Below are 21,985 nucleotides of genomic sequence, written 5' to 3'. Positions count from 1 at the left end.
GCTATTTGTAGATGGAGTGGAGCTAGTCCATGGATATTTTTGAAGATTGTGGTTAGGGATTTATGGATTATCCTGAAGTGGATTGGCAGCCAGTGAAGGTCTTTAAGGACCGGCGTGATGTGATCTCTTCTTTTCTTGTTAGTTAGGATTCTTGCTGCCGTGTTTTGAATCATTTGGAGAGGTTTGGTATGGGATGATGGGAGGCCTAGTAGTATAGCGTTGCAATAATCTATTTTCGCAAAGATTATTGCTTGGAGCACTGTTCTATAATCATGGAAATGAAATAGGGGTTTTATTCTTTTTAATGTGTGTAGTTTGTGGAAGCAGTCTTTAGTTGTTTGCTTAATAAATGCTTTTAGGTTTAGTCTGTTGTCTATGGATACTCCTAGATCTCTTACTTTTGATATTTGTAAGTTGGCTGGCGGGTTCGTAGTGATTTTGCAGTTATCCGGTGAGATTAGCAGGAATTCACTTTTTGATTGGTTTAGAATTAGGTTTAAGCTGGATAGGAGGTCATTAATTTCTTTGAAACAGTTTTCCCACAGTTTTAGAGTTTTATTAATGGATTCTTGGAGGGGGATCACAATCTGGACGTCGTCGGCATAAATAAAGTGTTTTAGATTCAATTTGTTTAGAAGTTGGCAAAGTGGGAGAAGGTATAGATTGAAGAGTGTAGGTGAGAGAGAGGAGCCCTGAGGAACTCCTTGTGATGATGGGTATCTATGGGATTCTTTGTTCAGGATTTTGACTTTGAAACCTCTGTTTTCTAGAAAAGTCTTAAACCAAGTCAGCGCTGATCCTGCAATACCGATGTTAGCCAGTTGGTTTAGTAATATGGCGTGGTTTACAGTGTCAAAAGCTGCAGATAGATCTAATAAAATCAAAAGGAAGGCCTGTCCTTTGTCAAGGCCCAAAGTCAGGTAGTCCGTCAGTGATATGAGTAGTGATTCGGTATTTGAGGCTTTTCTGAAACCGAATTGAGTAGGGAATAGAATTTTGTGTTCTTCTATATAATCCGATAGTTGCGTAAGTTGTGTAAGTGGTTAGTGGTTAGTGTAAGTTGTGTAAGTTAGTGTAAGTTGTGTAAGTGGTTAGTGCAGCAGGCTGAGAACTAGAGAAGCCAGGGTTCAAATCCTTCTCTGGTGACCATGGGCAAGCCACTGCATCCTCTATTGCCTCAAGAACAAACCCAGGGCCTGATTTATTAAGCTTTTTTTCTCATAAACACAGACCTGGGGAAAAGCCTTAGTATAGGGTTGGCCAACCTGTGGCTCGGGAGCCACATGTGACTCTTTCAAATGTGGCATTTGCCCTCTGGCAACTGACTAGCAGGGCAGAAGGCAATATACAATAGTACATAACAGATGAGCCATTCTGCTCCAGCCTTTCCTCCCCTCCTGACTTGACTGGATGAAAGGGTTTTCTCTGCTTATCCCTTCTCTACTACTCACCTGGATTCTTCTCCCCCCACCATCTGAAATCAGCAACACTGGAAGACAGGAGGGGGTGAGGTTGGAGTTGACAGGACAGCACAGAAGAGCCAGTCAGCTCTCTGCTCCAGCCCTCCCCATCCTGTCCAAACCCGCACCCCACCTAGTGCCTGATGTAGAGGACTCTTCTCTGATCTGCAGTCTGGAGAGGAAGAGCTGAAGTGCACCCTGCTCCAGGCCCAGCAGCTCCATGTGCTCCCATGACCTGGGGATTCAGCTGGCAGCAGACGGGGAGGAGGGCGTCACCCAGATCCAGTCAGAGGAAGTGAACGCTAAAGGGGAGAAGGGGGTGAATGTAGTTAATGAATAATTGGAGGAGCAGTTATCAAGTGATCATTTAACAGAGAAGTGGGGCAAAAAGGGGTGAATGCTTCTGAGGGCAGTGACATGAAAAGAGTTGGGGAGAACAGCACAAGGAGGAGCTTATGTTAAGGAGAAACTGTTTCCTTGCAGAGGTTTCAGTCGGGATGTCTGGGTGTAGTCTGCAACATTTTGATATATTTTGCTGCCCGGATAGAGGTTTGTCATTTCTTTTTGGCAACATGCGTTCTTTGGTGCAATAAAGGTTAATAGTGAGCCCCATGTTCTCAAAGGAGTTTTCTCTTTTGATCGATATTGGTTTAAATATTACCTTCAGTCTTTGGCATGATATATTTAAAGCTGTTCCCTGAAGCAGCCTCGTTCTCACGGTGAAACTTGGGTTGGGTTGGGATTTCTTCTTATATGAAGATTTGGGGATTTCTTTCTATATGAAGATTTACATATTTATTTCTTTTATTTAGGTATTTATTTATTTAGAAGTCTTGTACACCGTCATTCCAAGTGAAAATCACTAGTTCACCATGGTCCATGACATTAACATTCATAAGTATTAGAGAACAGGGAGTACATCAATAACATACACCATTATTAGTTACAGGGTAATGGGTAGAGTATTTGGGTGGTAGCTTGGGAGGGTATTAGGGGGAGAGAAGGGGGTGTAAGGGTGAAAATGGGAAGAGAGTTAGGGTGAGAAAGTAATCATTCAATCAGTTTGTGTTGAGTTGAATGCATTTTGGAACAGGCACGTTTTCAGATCTTGTTTGAATTTCTTCTTGTGAGTCGTGGTTCTTAGTTGTTCCAAAGTTCAGGGCCTTGGCTTGAAAATTTGGTTGCCTTTTGAAGAATAGTTCATATACAAGAGAAAGCTTGCAGATTGTTAGTGCTATTGAAAGGCTGCATGTATTCAGAGTTTATTTTTTGTAATTTTTGTTTTTATATAAATCAACAGGGTTGTACTATTTACAATTTTACAAGAGGCAATAAGGTTGTAATATTTACATTTATATCATACATTTGTATGATATTCTTTAGATTTTGCTGTATAAACATTTGATATACAAATATAAGCTGATTTGTATTTAGCTGTTGGTATAAATTGGTACACAAGTTGTTTAAAATAAATAAAAACATTGTTAATGAGTGCGTATTCTTACCCTTATTGTTTGACGAGAAGATGTTTCCTTCCCCATCTCCCTGAAGTCAGCAGTAGAATTGGACTACCTGGCACCTTATTCCTCCCTAAGGTCTATCCTGCCACAGGTGCTAGGGGACCAGGGCTTGGATAGGGGAAATGGAGAGAAAGGGAGGGTCATGTTGTATGAGAGCCGTGCGGGAGGACTGAAGCTGGCATGGCAGAGCCAGGGATGGGGGTAGAAGGAGCTTGAAAGAAAGGGCAAAGGCTGTGAGAAAGCCAGGAAGAGGGTATGTGAGTAAGAAATCCAGCAGTGGTGACTGGGAGGAGGGTGAAAAAAACAGAAATGGAGTCAGGGTGGGACGGGGGTGGTGGTGATGAGTGAGTGTGTGAGAGAGCCGGAGTGGGTGAAAGGGGAGGGAGCGGGAGAGACAGCTAGAGGGGGTGAAAAGGGAAAGGAAGAGGGTAACAGAGCCAGAAGCAGTAATAGCACGGGGGAATGGAAGTTAAGAGATGTGATGGGGTGGAGGTGTAAGAGAGCCAGGGATGGTGATTAGTAATGTTGGAGCCACTAAGCCGTCGTCATTCTTGTGAGGTTTGGGAAATGTTATGCTGGGGCTGGCTGAGGGAGAGTGATAGGATAAGAGAGAGATTGGGCAGAGCATAAGGGGAGAGAAAGGAGGTGGGGACAGGATGGGAGGATTGGGAGCAGAATAAGATTGACAGGGTAGGGGGATTGAGAAAGAGACTGGTGTCAGGACTGAGAGAGGGAGAGGGGGTCTCCCCCACAAGTTTCATATTTTGAAAATGTACCAGGCATCCTGATTTCTTGGCTCTTGGTGCCTGAAAGGTTGGCCAGCCCTGCCTTGCTAAATCACTGCCCTTTGATTGTAAGTCCTCTGGGGACAGGGAATGTGAAAAGGTAGCCCACCCTCTAGATTAAGGGACAGGCTGATCCAGTCTTGGTTTTACCCCACTGCAGTTAGGAGAGAGCAGGGAACTGAACTCCGCCTGTGGAGCAGCAGACCGAGCTCTGCAGCTTTCCGTGGCTGGGTTAGCAGTTTAAGGGTTAAGAAAGGGGGCGGAAGGCTGCGTTAAGGCTTCAGCCAGTAGATAGCAGCAGAGCACTGTGTCAAATCCCCTCCCTACGACGAGAGGTCACCAGCCAGGGGACAAAGGTTAGCTCGCAGGCGCTGTGCACATTTCTTTCTGACCCTTTTTCGTTTTTAAAAGGTGCGGGTGAGGCCAGGGGGAGAATGGCTGGAGGAGGTGGCGGCAGTGGCAGAAAGCTGGTGGAACTGTTTTACGACGTGGTGTCCCCCTATTCCTGGCTGGGCTTTGAGGTGAGAGGTCACCAGTCAGATCCAGGGTTGCTACCTTATTCCAGGATAACTCAACAGATTGAGCCATTGCCTGAACTGATACCCCTACAAAACTTAGACTAACAAATCGGCGCAGGCAATAGGGCAAAACCAGGTTCAGCTGACCTGGTGTAAGGTGGCAAGGTTTTGCAAGTCATGGTTATACTTCTCCCCAGTGCATGCATGGACCTGTAGATCTGGTTTTCCTGGAAAAAAGAGGAACTACAACTCCCAGCATGCACTTTAAGGGGTTGGGGGAAGCAGGAAAGGTGGTAGATGACATGAAATCAACCAGTACCCTGGCTTAAAGACTAAGAGACAACGTTTCTTTGACAGCAATTAGTGCTGCCTGATGCTCACTATAATTATAAATATGCATATATAGATTTGTTTTTCTGAGTTCAAAAGCATCTGGCTCCCCCAGATCCCGGAAAAATTGAACGACTGGATTATTATATGATTTGATGAGCTGTCTTTAATTGTGACCGTATTAGGAGTGCTCATACTGTATATATGTAAATATTTTGTTTATAAATAAACTAAATTACCCTTAAAATCATGCAGAATTTAGCTTGAAAGGAAGGGCTAAAAAGTTATATTAAAAAAAATTTCCAAGTTGGTTGCAGGTTATCCTGAATTGCTTTCTTCTGCAGGGTTTAATTAACTTTAATAAAAAATGTAAGTGAAATACAACCTGCTATACAATTTACTTTATGACTGCTTTCTATTTTTCCCCCTTAAATAAGTGATTTATTTGAAGACAGACAGAACAGCCATGATATCTTTATCATGCTTTCTGTGTGTTTTTGGCTGCATAAAGGCCCCTGGAAGTCCCAGAGAATCCTCAGTGTTTCCTGACTGCTGAAGCCTGAAAGAGGTGCAGGGAAGCCAGCCTTGGACTGCCTTTCTGGTCCCAGGCCCTGAAATAGCCTCCAGGTTAAAATTAAAAGAACAAAACACAAAATTTCTTCTCTGGTGAGATTAAGATGACTTTTTGTAACAAACTGATTAAGGAGAGTTATTTGTTCTAAGGAAGGAGGAAGTTTATTAGACAATATTACACGTTTTAAAAACATACGATTAGGAGATACCAGCAAACATTCAAAATGCACAAAGCACAGAGGCTGAGAGTGCAGGGGCTGAATATACTAGAGGACACTGAAAAAATGCAGAGAGCACAGGGACTGTAAAAGGCCTGCATCCCACCAATGTTTACATTCTGATTCTCCAAACCATTATATGATAATCTAAGAGCGCGCACACCCATAGGGCCAGTCACATAACTCCAACAAATCCTTGCCATTTGGTAATTAAATTTGCCCCATGTGGTCTAATGGCGTTGATACTAACACTGCCCTCCTTTCGTCTCCTTGGTGGATCTTACAGGTCCTATGTAGATACCGCAGTATTTGGAACATAGATGTCCGGTTGCGGCCTGGGTTCCTTGGGGGCATCATGAAGGAGTCTGGTAGGTCAGCCGGGTAAGGTGAGGATGCCAGGCAATGGCAGGTCCAGCCGAGAGAGCTGCTTCTCATGACCTTCTTTTGAAACAGGAAACCAGGCTCCTGCCTTGGTTCCCAGGAAGGGAGTCTACATGGAGCAGGACCTCCGGAGGCTGGCCAGTTACTACCAGGTTCCACTCAAGCAGCCAAGGGATTTCTTTGAGGCTGTCATCAAGAAAGGTAGGTCGTCTCGTTCTTAAGCAGAAAAGCAGCGGGACCCCCACATATGGGAATGGGCCTGTGCTCTGGGCACGCTGGCCACTCTTGCTGCAGACTAGGAGTCCCATGATGTTGCCTTCACCATCTCCCGTCTCTGTTCCCACTGCAGGCAGCCTGCCCGCCATGCGCTTTGTCACGGCGGTGGACATGCAGCACCCCGAATTTGTGGAGCCTGTTTCGCGGGAGCTCTGGAAGCGAATCTGGTCTGCGGTCAGTGCTGAGCATACATATGTACCTCTGCCTCTCTCTCTTTCTGACCTTTTCTGTGTCTTCCCCTCTGATCAGGGCCTGTAGTTGATGCGGAGTCTTTCCATCTCTCCTCTTAGCTTCACTGCCGTCCCCTCTGCCCTTCTTTCTCACTCTCTCTGCTTCCTGTCTTTTTCTCATTCTAGACACTTCCGTAAATTGCATCTTCTCCTTTTGCTCTGAACTTAAATGTAAGCTCTTTGGGAAAGGGCCATGTACCTTTCAGAGCTTTCTGGATGCTGATGTGGCATATAATGAAAACTTATTCTTATCCCATTTCTTTTTTTTCAGGATGAAGACATCACACAGCCAGAAAGCATTTTAAGTGTAAGTCCTGTCTGTATAAAGACATGGAGATCAGAGTTTCCTAAACTTGCTTAAAAAATGGCAGCTCATCATCAATAGCGATATTACAGGGCAATATTAAGTGACTGACTACACTGTGAAGGCTCTGTTGAAGCAGTGCTGATGCTGCAGGGCAGTACTAGAAGAGAGGCTGCACTGCTGGAGGGGCCGTCCATGCACGGTGATACTGCAGATTAGTACTGGGGGAGGGAGGGCTGCACTGCTGGAGGGGCCGTCCATGCACGGTGATACTGCAGATTAGTACTGGGGGAGGGAGGGGCTGCACTGCTGGAGGGGCCGTCCATCCACGGTGATACTGCAGATTAGTACTGGGGGAGGGAGGCTGCACTGCTGGAGGGGCCGTCCATCCACGGTGATACTGCAGATTAGTACTGGGGGAGGGGGGCTGCACTGCTGGAGGGGCCGTCCATCCACGGTGATACTGCAGATTAGTACTGGGGGAGGGAGGGGCTGCACTGCTGGAGGGGCCGTCCATCCACGGTGATACTGCAGATTAGTACTGGGGGAGGGAGGGGCTGCACTGCTGGAGGGGCCGTCCATGCACGGTGATACTGCAGATTAGTACTGGGGGAGGGGGGCTGCACTGCTGGAGGGGCCGTCCATGCACGGTGATACTGCAGATTAGTACTGGGGGAGGGAGGGGCTGCACTGCTGGAGGGGGCCGTCCATCCACGGTGATACTGCAGATTAGTACTGGGGGAGGGAGGGGCTGCACTGCTGGAGGGGCCGTCCATGCACGGTGATACTGCAGATTAGTACTGGGGGAGGGAGGGGCTGCACTGCTGGAGGGGCCGTCCATCCACGGTGATACTGCAGATTAGTACTGGGGGAGGGAGGGCTGCACTGCTGGAGGGGCCGTCCATCCACGGTGATACTGCAGATTAGTACTGGGGGAGGGGGCTGCACTGCTGGAGGGGCCGTCCATCCACGGTGATACTGCAGACTTAGTAATGGGGGGGGGGGGCTGCACTGCTGGAGGGGCCGTCCATGCACGGTGATACTGCAGATTAGTACTGGGGGAGGGAGGGGCTGCACTGCTGGAGGGGCCGTCCATGCACGGTGATACTGCAGATTAGTACTGGGGGAGGGGGGGCTGCACTGCTGGAGGGGCCGTCCATGCACGGTGATACTGCAGATTAGTACTGGGGGGGGGGGGGCTGCACTGCTGGAGGGGCCGTCCATCCACGGTGATACTGCAGATTAGTACTGGGGGGAGGGGGGCTGCACTGCTGGAGGGGCCGTCCATCCACGGTGATACTGCAGATTAGTACTGGGGGAGGGAGGGCTGCACTGCTGGAGGGGCCGTCCATCCACGGTGATACTGCAGATTAGTACTGGGGGAGGGGGGCTGCACTGCTGGAGGGGCCGTCCATCCACGGTGATACTGCAGATTAGTACTGGGGGAGGGAGGGGCTGCACTGCTGGAGGGGCCGTCCATCCAGGGTGATACTGCAGATTAGTACTGGGGGAGGGAGGGGCTGCACTGCTGGAGGGGCCGTCCATCCACGGTGATACTGCAGATTAGTACTGGGGGGGGGAGGGGCTGCACTGCTGGAGGGGCCGTCCATCCACGGGTGATACTGCAGATTAGTACTGGGGGGGGGGGGGCTGCACTGCTGGAGGGGCCGTCCATCCACGGTGATACTGCAGATTAGTACTGGGGGAGGGAGGGGCTGCACTGCTGGAGGGGCCGTCCATCCAGGGTGATACTGCAGATTAGTACTGGGGGAGGGAGGGGCTGCACTGCTGGAGGGGCCGTCCATCCACGGTGATACTGCAGATTAGTACTGGGGGAGGGAGGGGCTGCACTGCTGGAGGGGCCGTCCATCCACGGTGATACTGCAGATTAGTACTGGGGGAGGGGGGCTGCACTGCTGGAGGGGCCGTCCATGCACGGTGATACTGCAGACTAGTACTGGGGGAGGGGGGCTGCACTGCTGGAGGGGCCGTCCATCCACGGTGATACTGCAGATTAGTACTGGGGGAGGGAGGGCTGCACTGCTGGAGGGGCCGTCCATGCACGGTGATACTGCAGATTAGTACTGGGGGAGGGAGGGGCTGCACTGCTGGAGGGGGCCGTCCATCCACGGTGATACTGCAGATTAGTACGGGGGGGGGGGGGCTGCACTGCTGGAGGGGCCGTCCATGCACGGTGATACTGCAGACTAGTACTGGGGGAGGGGGGCTGCACTGCTGGAGGGGCCGTCCATCCACGGTGATACTGCAGATTAGTACTGGGGGGGGGAGGGGCTGCACTGCTGGAGGGGCCGTCCATCCACGGTGATACTGCAGATTAGTACTGGGGGAGGGAGGGGCTGCACTGCTGGAGGGGCCGTCCATCCACGGTGATACTGCAGATTAGTACTGGGGGAGGGGGGCTGCACTGCTGGAGGGGCCGTCCATCCACGGTGATACTGCAGATTAGTACTGGGGGAGGGAGGGGCTGCACTGCTGGAGGGGCCGTCCATGCACGGTGATACTGCAGATTAGTACTGGGGGAGGGAGGGGCTGCACTGCTGGAGGGGCCGTCCATGCACGGTGATACTGCAGATTAGTACTGGGGGAGGGAGGGCTGCGCTGCTGGAGTCTTGTCCTTTTAGCATAGACACTGCAGGACTCCAATTTAAAAACTGGGGCCTTCAGTTTTAAAATTTATTTATTTATTTAAACAGTTTTTATATACCATTGATTAGACAAAAGTCCATCTCTACGGTTCACAATTTATACATCAAATTAACATAGAAAGGAAAAATTACAATTTCTCATAAATATAAAATTCACTAAGAGACAGTAAAATCTTGCAGGCTCTCTCGTTTCAGGCTGCAGAGAAAGCTGGGCTTCCCACAGAAGAGGCACAAAAACTGCTGGAAATGGCTTCCTCCCCGGAGGTGAAGAATCGCTTGAAAGGCTCAACAGAAGAAGCACTTAAATATGGGGTGAGGAAGCTGTTTTTTGCCCTTCAGCAGTGTAAAGGGATGATGGGCTCCACCTTAACCAGGGTGGAACCAGACTGCTGGCGCTAACCTTTAAAAAGGAGAGAGAGCAGCTTTTAAACTAGAACAAAGGGGAAAGCCGACAGTCGCTCAGCAGCGCATGGTTCGGAGAGAGGTATCTTTAAAGGATACTAATGATGCATTAGAATTAGGGCATCCCGACAGTGAGGTTCCAATAATAAGAAAAGTAGTCCAAGTGCCTGTAACTAAAAACTCACCTGAGCTAAAAAATTCTAACTTATCCCTATCAATTAAAAAGCAGAATAAAAATACAAACAAAAAACAAACTTTGAAATGTTTGTATGCTAATGCCAGAAGTCTAAGAAGTAAGATGGAAGAATTAGAATGTATAGCAGTGAATGATGACATAGACTTAATTGGCATCTCAGAGACATGGTGGAAAGAGGATAACCAATGGGACAGTGCTATACCGGGGTACAAATTATATCGCAATGACAGAGAGGAGCACCCGGGAGGAGGTGTGGTGCGTTATATCCGGGATGGCATAGAGTCCAACAAGATAAACATCCTGCATGAGACTAAATACAAAATTGAATCTTTATGGGTAGAAATCCCTTGTGTGTCGGGGAAGACTACAGTGATAGGGGTATACTACCGTCCACCTGGTCAAGATGGTGAGATGGACAGTGAAATGCTAAGAGAAATTAGGGAAGCTAACCAAATTGGTAGTGCAGTAATAATGGGAGACTTCAATTACCCCAATATAGACTGGTAAATGTATCATCGGGTCACGCTAGAGAGAGAACGTTCCTGGATGGAATAAATGATAGCTTTATGGAGCAATTGGTTCAGGAACTGACGAGAGAGGGAGCAATTTTAGATCTAATTCTCAGTGGAGCACAGGACTTGGTGAGACAGGTAACGGTGGTGGGGCCGCTTGGCAATAGTGATCATAATATGATCAAATTTGATTTAATGACTGGAAGGGGGACAGTAAGCAAATCCACAGCTCTCGTGCTAAACTTTCAAAAGGGAAACTTTGATAAAATGAGAAAAATAGTTAGAAAAGAACTGAAAGGAGCAGCTACAAAAGTAAAAAGTGTGCAAGAGGCGTGGTCATTGTTAAAAAATACTATTCTAGAAGCACAGTCCAGATGTATTCCACACATTAAGAAAGGTGGAAAGAAGGCAAAACGATTACCGGCATGGTTAAAAGGGGAGGTGAAAGAAGCTATTTTAGCCAAAAGATCTTCATTCAAAAATTGGAAGAAGGATCCAACAGAAGAAAATAGGATAAAGCATAAACGTTGGCAAGTTAAATGTAAGACATTGATAAGACAGGCTAAGAGAGAATTTGAAAAGAAGTTGGCTGTAGAGGCAAAAACTCACAGTAAAAACCTTTTTAAATATATCCGAAGCAGAAAGCCTGTGAGGGAGTCAGTTGGACCGTTAGATGATCGAGGGGTTAAAGGGGCACTTAGAGAAGATAAGGCCATCGCGGAAAGATTAAATTATTTCTTTCCTTTGGTGTTTACTGAAGAGGATGTTGGGGAGGTTCCCGTACTGAGGAAGGTTTTCATGAGTAATGATTCAGATGGACTGAATCAAATCACGGTGAACCTAGAAGATGTGGTAGACCTGACTGACAAACTGAAGAGTAGTAAATCACCTGGACCGGATGGTATACACCCCAGAGTTCTGAAGGAACTAAAAAATGAAATTTCAGACCTATTAGTAAAAATTTGTAACTTATCATTAAAATCATCCATTGTACCTGAAGACTGGAGGATAGCAAATGTAACCCCAATATTTAAAAAGGGCTCCAGGGGCGATCCGGGAAACTACAGACCGGTTAGCCTGACTTCAGTGCCAGGAAAATAGTGGAAAGTGTTCTAAACATCAAAATCACAGAACATATAGAAAGACATGGTTTAATGGAACAAAGTCAGCATGGCTTTACCCAGGGCAAGTCTTGCCTCACAAATCTGCTTCACTTTTTTGAAGGAGTTAATAAACACGTGGATAAAGGTGAACCGGTAGATGTAGTGTACTTGGATTTTCAGAAGGCGTTTGACAAAGTTCCTCATGAGAGGCTTCTAGGAAAAGTAAAAAGTCATGGGATAGGTGGCGATGTCCTTTCGTGGATTGCAAACTGGCTAAAAGACAGGAAACAGAGAGTAGGATTAAATGGGCAATTTTCTCAGTGGAAGGGAGTGGGCAGTGGAGTGCCACAGGGATCTGTATTGGGACCCTTACTGTTCAATATATTTATAAATGATCTGGAAAGAAATACGACGAGTGACATAATCAAATTTGCAGATGACACAAAATTGTTCAGAGTAGTTAAATAACAAGCAGATTGTGATAAATTGCAGGAAGACCTTGTGAGACTGGAAAATTGGGCATCAAAAAGGCAGATGAAATTTAATGTGGATAAGTGCAAGGTGATGCATATAGGGAAAAATAACCCATGCTGTAGTTACACAATGTTAGGTTCCATATTATGAGCTACCACCCAAGAAAGAGATCTAGGCGTCATAGTGGATAACACATTGAAATAGTCGGTTCAGTGTGCTGCGGCAGTCAAAAAAGCAAACAGAATGTTGGGAATTATTAGAAAGGGAATGGTTAATAAAACGGAAAATGTCATAATGCCTCTGTATCGCTCCAAGGTGAGACCGCACCTTGAATACTGTGTACAATTCTGGTCGCTGCATCTCAAAAAAGATATAATTGCGATGGAGAAGGTACAGAGAAGGGCTACCAAAATGATAAGGGGAATGGAACAGCTCCCCTATGAGGAAAGACTAAAGAGGTTAGGACTTTTCAGCTTGGAAAGAGACGGCTGAGGGGGGATATGATAGAGGTGTTTAAAATCATGAGAGGTCTAGAACGGGTAGATGTGAATCGGTTATTTACTCTTTCGGATAATAGACTAGGGGGCACTCCATGAAGTTAGCATGGGGCACATTTAAAACTAATCGGAGAAAGTTCTTTTTTACTCAATGCACAATTAAACTCTGGAAATTGTTGCCAGAGAATGTGGTTAGTGCAGTTAGTATAGCTGTGTTTAAAAAAGGATTGGATAAGTTCTTGGAGGAGAAGTCCATTACCTGCTATTAAGTTTACTTAGAGAATAGCCACTGCCATTAGCAATGGTTACATGGAATAGACTTAGTTTTTGGGTATTTGCCAGGTTCCTATGGCCTGGATTGGCCACTGTTGGAAACAGGATGCTGGGCTTGATGGACCCTTGGTCTGACCCAGTATGGCATTTTCTTATGTTGTTATGTTCTTATTGTGTAATGGATAGCTCTAGAGATAAGAAAAGGGATGAGCTTGGGGATATACACAGGGATATAGAGCCTGTCACCTCTAGGACTGGAGGGCTCAGGGGATGGGAGTAGGGATACAGAGCCTGTCACCTCTAGGACTGGAGGGATCAGGAGATGGGTGCAGGGATACAGAGCCTGTCAACTCTAGGACTGGAAGGATCAGGGGATGGGAGCAGGGATACAGAACCTGTCACTTCTAGGACTGGAAGGATCAGGGGATGGGAGCAGGGATACAGAGCCTGTCACCTCTAGGTCTGGAGGGATCAGGTGATGGGTGCAGGGATACAGAGCCTGTCACCTCTAGGACTGGAGGGATCAGGAGATGGGTGCAGGGATACAGAGCCTGTCAACTCTAGGACTGGAAGGATCAGGGGATGGGAGCAGGGATACAGAGCCTGTCACTTCTAGGACTGGAAGGATCAGGGGATGGGAGCAGGGATACAGAGCCTGTCACCTCTAGGACTGGAGGGATCAGGGGATGGGTGCAGGGATACAGAGCCTGTCACCTCTAGGACTGGAGGGATCAGGGGATGGGAGCAGGGATACAGAGTCTGTCACCTCTAGGACTGGAAGGATCAGGGGATGGGTGCAGGGATACAGAGCCTGTCACCTCTAGGACTGGAAGGATCAGGGGATGGGTGCAGGGATACAGAGCCTGTCACCTCTAGGACTGGAGGGAGCAGGGGATGGGAGCAGGGATACAGAGCCTGTCACCTCTAGGACTGGAGGGATCAGGGCATGGGTGCAGGGATACAGAGCCTGTCACCTCTAGGACTGGAGGGATCAGGGGATGGGAGCAGGGATACAGAGCCTGTCACCTCTAGGACTGGAGGGATCAGGGGATGGGAGCAGGGATACAGAGCCTGTCACCTCTAGGCTGGAGGGATCAGGGGATGGGAGCAGGGATACAGAGCCTGTCACCTCTAGGACTGGAGGGATCAGGGGATGGGAGCAGGGATACAGAGCCCATCACCTCTAGGCTGGAGGGATCAGGGGATGGGAGCAGGGATACAGAGCTCGTCACCTCTAGGTCTGGAGGGATCAGGGGATGGGTGCAGGGATACAGAGCCCGTCACCTCTAGGTCTGGAGGGATCAGGGGATGGGTGCAGGGATACAGAGCCCGTCACCTCTAGGTCTGGAGGGATCAGGGGATGGATGCAGGGATACAGAGCCTGTCACCTCTAGGACTGGAGGGATCAGGGGATGGGAGCAGGGATACAGAGCCTGTCACCTCTAGGACTGGAGGGATCAGGGGATGGGAGCAGGGATACAGAGCCTGTCACCTCTAGGACTGGAGGGATCAGGGGATGGGTGCAGGGATACAGAGCCTGTCACCTCTAGGACTGGAGGGCTCAGGGGATGGGGGCAGGGATACAGAGCCTGTCACCTCTAGGACTGGAGGGCTCAGGGGATGGGAGCAGGGATACAGATCCTGTCACCTCTAGGACTGGAGAGATCAGGGGATGGGAGCAGGGATACAGAGCCTGTCACCTCTAGGACTGGAGGGATCAGGAGATGGGAGCAGGGATACAGAGCCCGTCACCTCTAGGACTGGAGGGATCAGGGGATGGGAGCAGGGATACAGAGCCTGTCACCTCTAGGACTGGAGGGATCAGGGGATGGGAGCAGGGATACAGAGCCTGTCACCTCTAGGACTGGAGGGATCAGGGGACGGGAGCAGGGATACAGAGCCTGTCACCTCTAGGACTGGAGGGAGCAGGGGACGGGAGCAGGGATACAGAGCCTGTCACCTCTAGGACTGGAGGCATCAGGGGGTGGGAGCAGGGGATGGGAGCAGGGATACAGAGCCTGTCACCTCTAGGACTGGAGGGATCAGGGGATGGGAGCAGGGATACAGAGCCTGTCACCTCTAGGACTGGAGGGATCAGGGGATGGGAGCAGGGATACAGAGCCTGTCACCTCTAGGACTGGAGGGATCAGGGGATGGGCGCAGGGATACAGAGCCTGTCACCTCTAGGACTGGAGGGATCAGGGGATGGGTGCAGGGATACAGAGCCTGTCGCCTCTAGGACTGGAGGGATCAGGGGATGGGAGCAGGGATACAGAGCCTGTCACCTCTAGGACTGGAGGGATCAGGGGATGGGAGCTGGATACAGAGCCTGTCACCTCTAGGACTGGAGGGATCAGGGGATGGGAGCAGGGATACAGAGCCTGTCACCTCTAGGACTGGAGGGCTGAGTAGATGGGCCCAGGGATACAGAACTTGAAACCTCTAGGACTGGAGGGCTCAGGGGATGGGTGCAGGGATACAGAGCCTGTCACCTCTAGGATTGGAGGGCTGAGTAGATGGGCCCAGGGATACAGAGCCTGTCACCTCTAAGCAAAAAGAGAATACTTCGGTAATAAAATCCATGATCTCCAATTTGATGCAAAAACCCTCTTTGCATTTGTCTCTCAAATAACAAAGTCTCTCCCACCATCAATTCCTGACGAACAAGCTCAAACCAAAGCAAATGAGTTAGCCCTATTCTTTCAGCAGAAGATTTCAAATACACTTGCTCTCCTTCCAACCAAGACTGACTACACCACCTCATTCGATAACACCTACATTCTTAAGGGAATCAAATTCGACAAATTCGAATTAACATCGACCAAAGAGATCGAATCCATTCTCAAAAGGCAAAAACCATCTAGCCACCCATCGGACAACATACCTTCCAAGCTACTGCTACTTATCCCAAATATAATCTCTGGTCCCTTAACCAAAATCATAAACTGCTGCTTAACTCAAGGATTCTACCCAGATAGTCTAAAAAACGCTTCCCTGAAACCACTCCTCAAGAAACATAACCTAGACCCTGGTGTTCTGGCTAATTTCCGCCCTATCTCGAATCTACCATTTTTAGCCAAACTCACTGAGAAATTGGTCAACACCCAGCTTTCTGATTATCTAGAAGATCACAACTTACTTTTCCCTTCCCAATATGGGTTCCGCAAATCTCGCAGCACTGAAACCCTACTCATATCTCTAACAGACCATATTATTATGGGGCTAGACAAAGGACACTCCTTTCTCCTAATCCTTCTAGACATCTCGGCGGCTTTCGACACCGTCAACCACTTCATCCTCTTGAATCGCCTTTCAGACATAGGCATCTCGGGAACAGTCCACAATTGGTTCAAGTCGTTCCTCAGTAACAGGAGTTTTAAAGTCAAAATCAACAATAAGGAATCACCATCTACAAATTCCGCTCTTGGCGTACCACAAGGTTCATCCCTATCACCTACCCTTTTCAATATCTACCTCCTTCCCCTTTGCCAACTGTTAACTAGTCTTAACCTCATTCACTACATCTACGCAGACGATGTTCAGATTTTGATTCCCATAACAGAATCTATTAACAAATCCCTCGCACTCTGGAACAACAGCTTACAAGCCATCACTAATCTCCTCAACAGTCTAAATCTGGTCATCAATGCATCTAAGACTGAACTCCTATTCATTCCCTCCAACCAAGAAAACCTCTCATCTCAGATTCATCACAAACACCTTCTCACCCACTCTCATGTGAGAGACCTTGGAGTAATTATCGACAACCGTCTTAACCTAAAGAATATGATCAAAACCACAACTAAAGAGTGCTTCTACAGACTTCAGGTGTTAAAAAGACTCAAACCTCTCCTATATTTTCATGACTTTAGGACTGTTCTCCAATCCCTAATATTTGCCAAAATTGACTACTGCAGCGCTCTCCTCACCGGCCTACCAAGCTCTACAACCAAGCCCTTACAGATGATACAGAACGCTGCAGCAAGAATTTTGACAAGCACCAACCAGAGAGACCATATTACGCCCATCCTCCGTAATCTACACTGGTTACCAGTCAGTCACAGGGCTCTACACAAATCGCTAACTCTAATCCACAAATCAATTCATAACCTCCTCCATCTCGACCTCGAATTCCCACTCAAACTCCACACTTCCAACAGACCAATGAGGGAAACCTACAAAGGAACTCTACAAGCCCCACCATCTAAAGCCACACGACTCATCTCTACCAGGGACCGAGCTTTTTCTACAGCAGGTCCAACCATCTGGAACAACCTCCCCTCAGAACTCAGAATGGAACCGTGCCTAACTACATTTAAAAAAAAACTCAAAACTTGGCTCTTCTTACAAGCCTTCCCTGATCCATCAAACTTTCACTAGATAACTACTCAGCTTTTGAATATGGAACTTCGCCCCGCCAATATTCACCTCATTTACTAGTTTGGACATATCACAATGTACTTAATTTAATACCTTCTTAAGGCTTCTCTTTTTCCAGCTGAACCAGCTTCCAAGTTCAAGGTCCTTGTTATTATGTAACTTTTTGCTTCTCTGCTCTTGTCTCTTACCACAAAATTTGCTCCTTATGTTATGTTACGTTATACTGATCTACCCCTGTTCGATGTAAACCGACCTGATATGGTATTCAACCTTGAAGGTCGGTATAGAAAATGTTAAATAAATAAATAAATAAAATAGGACTGGAGGGAGCAGGGATACAGAGCCTGTCACCTCTAGGACTGGAGGGATCAGGGGATGGGTGCAGGGATACAGAGCCTGTCACCTCTAGGACTGGAGGGCTCAGGGGATGGGAGCAGGGATACAGAGCCTGTCACCTCTAGGACTGGAGGGATCAGGGATGGGTGCAGGGATACAGAGCCTGTCACCTCTAGGACAGGAGGGAGCAGGGGGTGGGGGCAGGGATACAGAGCCTGTCACCTCTAGGACTGGAGGGATCAGGGGATGGGAGCAGGGATACAGAGCCTGTCACCTCTAGGATTGGAGGGATCAGGGGATGGAAGCAAGGATACAGAGCCTGTCACCTCTAGGACTGAAGGGATCAGGGGATGGGGGCAGGGATACAGAGCCTGTCACCTCTAGGACTGGAGGGATCAGGGGATGGGAGCAGGGATACAGAGCCTGTCACCTCTAGGACTGGAGGGATCAGGGGATGGGAGCAGGGATACAGAGCCTGTCACCTCTAGGACTGGAGGGATCAGGGGATGGAGCAGGGATACAGAGCCTGTCACCCCTAGGACTGGAGGGCTCAGGGGATGGGAGCAGGGATACAGAGCCTGTCACCTCTAGGACTGGAGGGCTCAGGGGATGGGAGCAGGGATACAGAGCCTGTCACTTCTAGGACTGGAAGGATCAGGGGATGGGAGCAGGGATACAGAGCCTGTCACCTCTAGGACTGGAGGGAGCAGGGGATGGGAGCAGGGATACAGAGCCTGTCACCTCTAGGACTGGAGGGATCAGGGGATGGGAGCAGGGATACAGAGCCTGTCACCTCTAGGACTGGAGGGATCAGGGGAGGGGAGCAGGGATACAGAGCCTGTCACCTCTAGGACTGGAGGGATCAGGGGATGGGAGCAGGGATACAGAGCCTGTCACCTCTAGGACTGGAGGGATCAGGGGATGGGAGCAGGGATACAGAGCCTGTCACCTCTAGGACTGGAAAGCTCAGGGGATGGGAGCAGGGATACAGAGCCTGTCACCTCTAGGACTGGAGGGATCAGGGGATGGGAGCAGGGATACAGAGCCTGTCACCTCTAGGACTGGAGGGATCAGGGGATGGGAGCAGGGATACAGAGCCTGTCACCTCTAGGACTGGAGGGATCAGGGGATGGGAGCAGGGATACAGAGCCCGTCACCTCTAGGACTGGAGGGATCAGGGGATGGGAGCAATGATACAGAGCCTCTCACCTCTAGGACCGGAGGGATCAGGGGTTGGGAGCAGGGATACAGAGCCTGTCACCTCTAGGACTGGAGGGCTCAGGGGATGGGAGCAGGGATACAGAGCCTGTCACCTCTAGGACTGGAGGGATCAGGGGATGGGCCCAGGGATACAGAGCCTGTCACGATCAGGGGATGGGAGCAGGGATACAGAGCCTGTCACCTCTAGGACTGGAGGGATCAGGGGATGGGAGCAGTGATACAGAGCCTCTCACCTCTAGGACCGGAGGGATCAGGGGTTGGGAGCAGGGATACAGAGCCTGTCACCTCTAGGACTGGAGGGCTCAGGGGATGGGGGCAGGGATACAGAGCCTGTCACCTCTAGGACTGGAGGGCTCAGGGGATGGGAGCAGGGATACAGATCCTGTCACCTCTAGGACTGGAGAGATCAGGGGATGGGAGCAGGAATACAGAGCCTGTCACCTCTAGGACTGGAGGGATCAGGAGATGGGAGCAGGGATACAGAGCCCGTCACCTCTAGGACTGGATGGATCAGGGGATGGGAGCAGGGATACAGAGCCTGTCACCTCTAGGACTGGAGGGATCAGGGGATGGGAGCAGGGATACAGAGCCTGTCACCTCTAGGACTGGAGGGAGCAGGGGACGGGAGCAGGGATACAGAGCCTGTCACCTCTAGGACTGGAGGGAGCAGGGGACGGGAGCAGGGATACAGAGCCTGTCACCTCTAGGACTGGAGGCATCAGGGGGTGGGAGCAGGGGACGGGAGCAGGGATACAGAGCCTGTCACCTCTAGGACTGGAGGGCTCAGGGGATGGGAGCAGGGATACAGAGCCTGTCACCTCTAGGACTGGAGGGATCAGGGGATGGGCCCAGGGATACAGAGCCTGTCACGATCAGGGGATGGGAGCAGGGATACAGAGCCTGTCACCTCTAGGACTGGAGGGATCAGGGGATGGGAGCAGGGATACAGAGCCTGTCACCTCTAGGACTGGAGGGATCAGGGGATGGGAGCAGGGATACAGAGCCTGTCACCTCTAGGACTGGAGGGATCAGGGGATGGGCCCAGGGATACAGAACTTGAAACCTCTAGGACTGGATAGCAAAGTAAGATGTTTTCATAGTGCAGCTGCGGCAATAACCAGTCTCTCAGCAGCATAGTCGTATCATGAGTTCTCTGCTGATTACAGGCCTTCGGCATGCCCACCATTGTGGCCCACGTGAAAGGGGAACCACATCTCTACTTTGGATCAGACCGTTTTGAACTTCTGGCCAATCTTCTGGGTGAGTGAAGTGGGGTTAGCCTCTGCCCTTCCGAAGAACTAGTATCCTTAATATGTTTCCCCTACAAAAAAGGCAAAGGGGCAGGATCATAGCTCTTCAGATACCTGAAACGTATTTTTCAGTGAAAAGGAAGCTTAACAACAAGGCATGAACCCAGGAGTAAGACACTAAAGTGTTTCTCACACAGAAAGGGTGGTGGGTGCATGGGAGCCAGAAAGGCCTAGAAAAACCCAGCAGGCACCTCTGTCGCTCTGGCCTCATGGCTTATGTCCCTTTTCCTCTTTTCAGGAGAGAAGTGGCTGGGACCCCTGCCTGTGGTGAAAACTAAGTCTCATATGTAAAGAGTGAATGGAAAACGGAGCCGTGGAGGAAGGAGAAACAGGAAACAAAATTACAGAATGGAAGGAAGCAGAAAGCTGATCTTCCTGGAGCTCCAGCCCAGGATTGCAGGGACCAGGAGCCCGGGCGGAACTCGTGGCACGGATCCACATCAGCCCCTCTTTCTTTAACCCATCTCCTTAGTTCTAGCCTGTCCCTTTCCTTTATCCATTTTCACACTTTCTCTTCTTATTTTCCTCACTTTCATTTGCCCCATTCTCTCTCTCATTTCTTTTCTTGTGCACACAGCTCCTTTTCTCACCCCTCCTTACCCTCCTGGGCTTCAGCTTTCCAGCCTATTTCTTCTACTTGTAAGAGGGATGTGGTTCCCCTGCATTATAACATGACTTTCACTTTGTTTAAAAAATGTAGTTCACAGTAGATAAAAAATTTAATTTACAGCAAACATGCCTCTTGTGGTTTCTTCTCTCCACTTCTGTGCCTGTTGTTCCTCAGAATCTTCTCTGAAAGGGAATCAAACGGGGAAGTTTCCAAGAATGAATTCTAATCCTCAAAGAAAAAACAAGCTCAGTCTAGGCACTATCATCCAGTCACAGAGAACATCATGAAACACATTATAAAGCTGTCTCATTCACTTCTAAATATCCTCAGGGGAAGCCTTCGATACACATTATAAAGCTCCATCATTCAACTCTCGGATACATAGGGGGAGCCTTAGATATACATTATAAAGCTCCATCATTCAATTACAGATACTCGGGGAGCCTTTGATACACATTATAAAGCTCCATCATTCAACTCTACAGATACTTGGGGAGCCTTAGATACACATCATAAAGCTCCATCATTCAACTCTCGGATACATAGGGGAAGCCTTAGATACACATTATAAAGCTCTGTCATTCAACTCTCGGATACATAGGGGGAGCCTTAGATATACGTTATAAATCTCCATCATTCAACTACAGATACTCGGGGAGCTTTAGATACACATTATAAAGCTCTGTCATTCAACTCTCGGATACATAGGGGGAGCCTTAGATACACATTATAAAGCTCTGTCATTCAACTCTCGGATACATAGGGGGAGCCTTAGATACACATTATAAAGCTCTGTCATTCAACTCTCGGATACATAGGGGGAGCCTTAGATACACATTATAAAGCTCCATCATTCAACTCTCGGATACATAGGGGGAGCCTTAGATATACGTTATAAATCTCCATCATTCAACTACAGATACTCGGGGAGCTTTAGATACACATTATAAAGCTCCATCATTCAACTCTACAGATACTCGGGGAGCCTTAGATACACATCATAAAGCTCCATCATTCAACTCTCGGATACATAGGGGGAGCCTTAGATACACATTATAAAGCTCCGTCATTCATCTCTCGGATACATAGGGGGGGAGCCTTGGATACACATTATAAAGCTCCTAGATTCAGCTCAACGGATTCTCAGGGAAAGTCTTAGATACACATTATAAAGCTCCAACATTCAACTCTAGGATACATAGTGGAAACCTTCGATACACATTATAAAGCTCCTACATTCAGTTCTGTTGATACTCAGATGAAGCCTTAGATACACATTATAAAGCTCCATCATTCAGCTCAATGGATACATAGGAGATGCTTTCGATACACATTACAAAGCTCCCAGATTCACTTCAACAGATACTCAGGGAAAGCCTTAGATACACATTATAAAGCTCCAACATTCAA

General features: G+C 48.6%; 1 protein-coding gene across 1 annotated transcript; it reads left to right on the top strand.

Annotated features, from left to right (window-relative positions):
• Positions 1-4,131: 4,131 nt before the first annotated feature.
• Positions 4,132-20,699, top strand: GSTK1 (glutathione S-transferase kappa 1). The gene is made up of 8 exons (XM_029581275.1): positions 4,132-4,286; positions 5,691-5,772; positions 5,858-5,986; positions 6,135-6,235; positions 6,563-6,598; positions 9,457-9,573; positions 19,822-19,915; positions 20,204-20,699. Exons 1-8 carry the CDS (start codon positions 4,200-4,202, stop codon positions 20,254-20,256), a joined length of 699 nt encoding a protein of 232 aa, XP_029437135.1. The 5' UTR covers positions 4,132-4,199; the 3' UTR covers positions 20,257-20,699.
• The last annotated feature ends 1,286 nt before the right edge of the window (positions 20,700-21,985 follow it).

Source organism: Rhinatrema bivittatum, chromosome 16 (assembly GCF_901001135.1).
Source record: "Rhinatrema bivittatum chromosome 16, aRhiBiv1.1, whole genome shotgun sequence".
Classification (NCBI taxonomy): domain Eukaryota; kingdom Metazoa; phylum Chordata; class Amphibia; order Gymnophiona; family Rhinatrematidae; genus Rhinatrema; species Rhinatrema bivittatum.
Note: the sequence above shows the minus strand (reverse complement) of the source record. Positions and strands in the feature narration are given on the sequence as shown.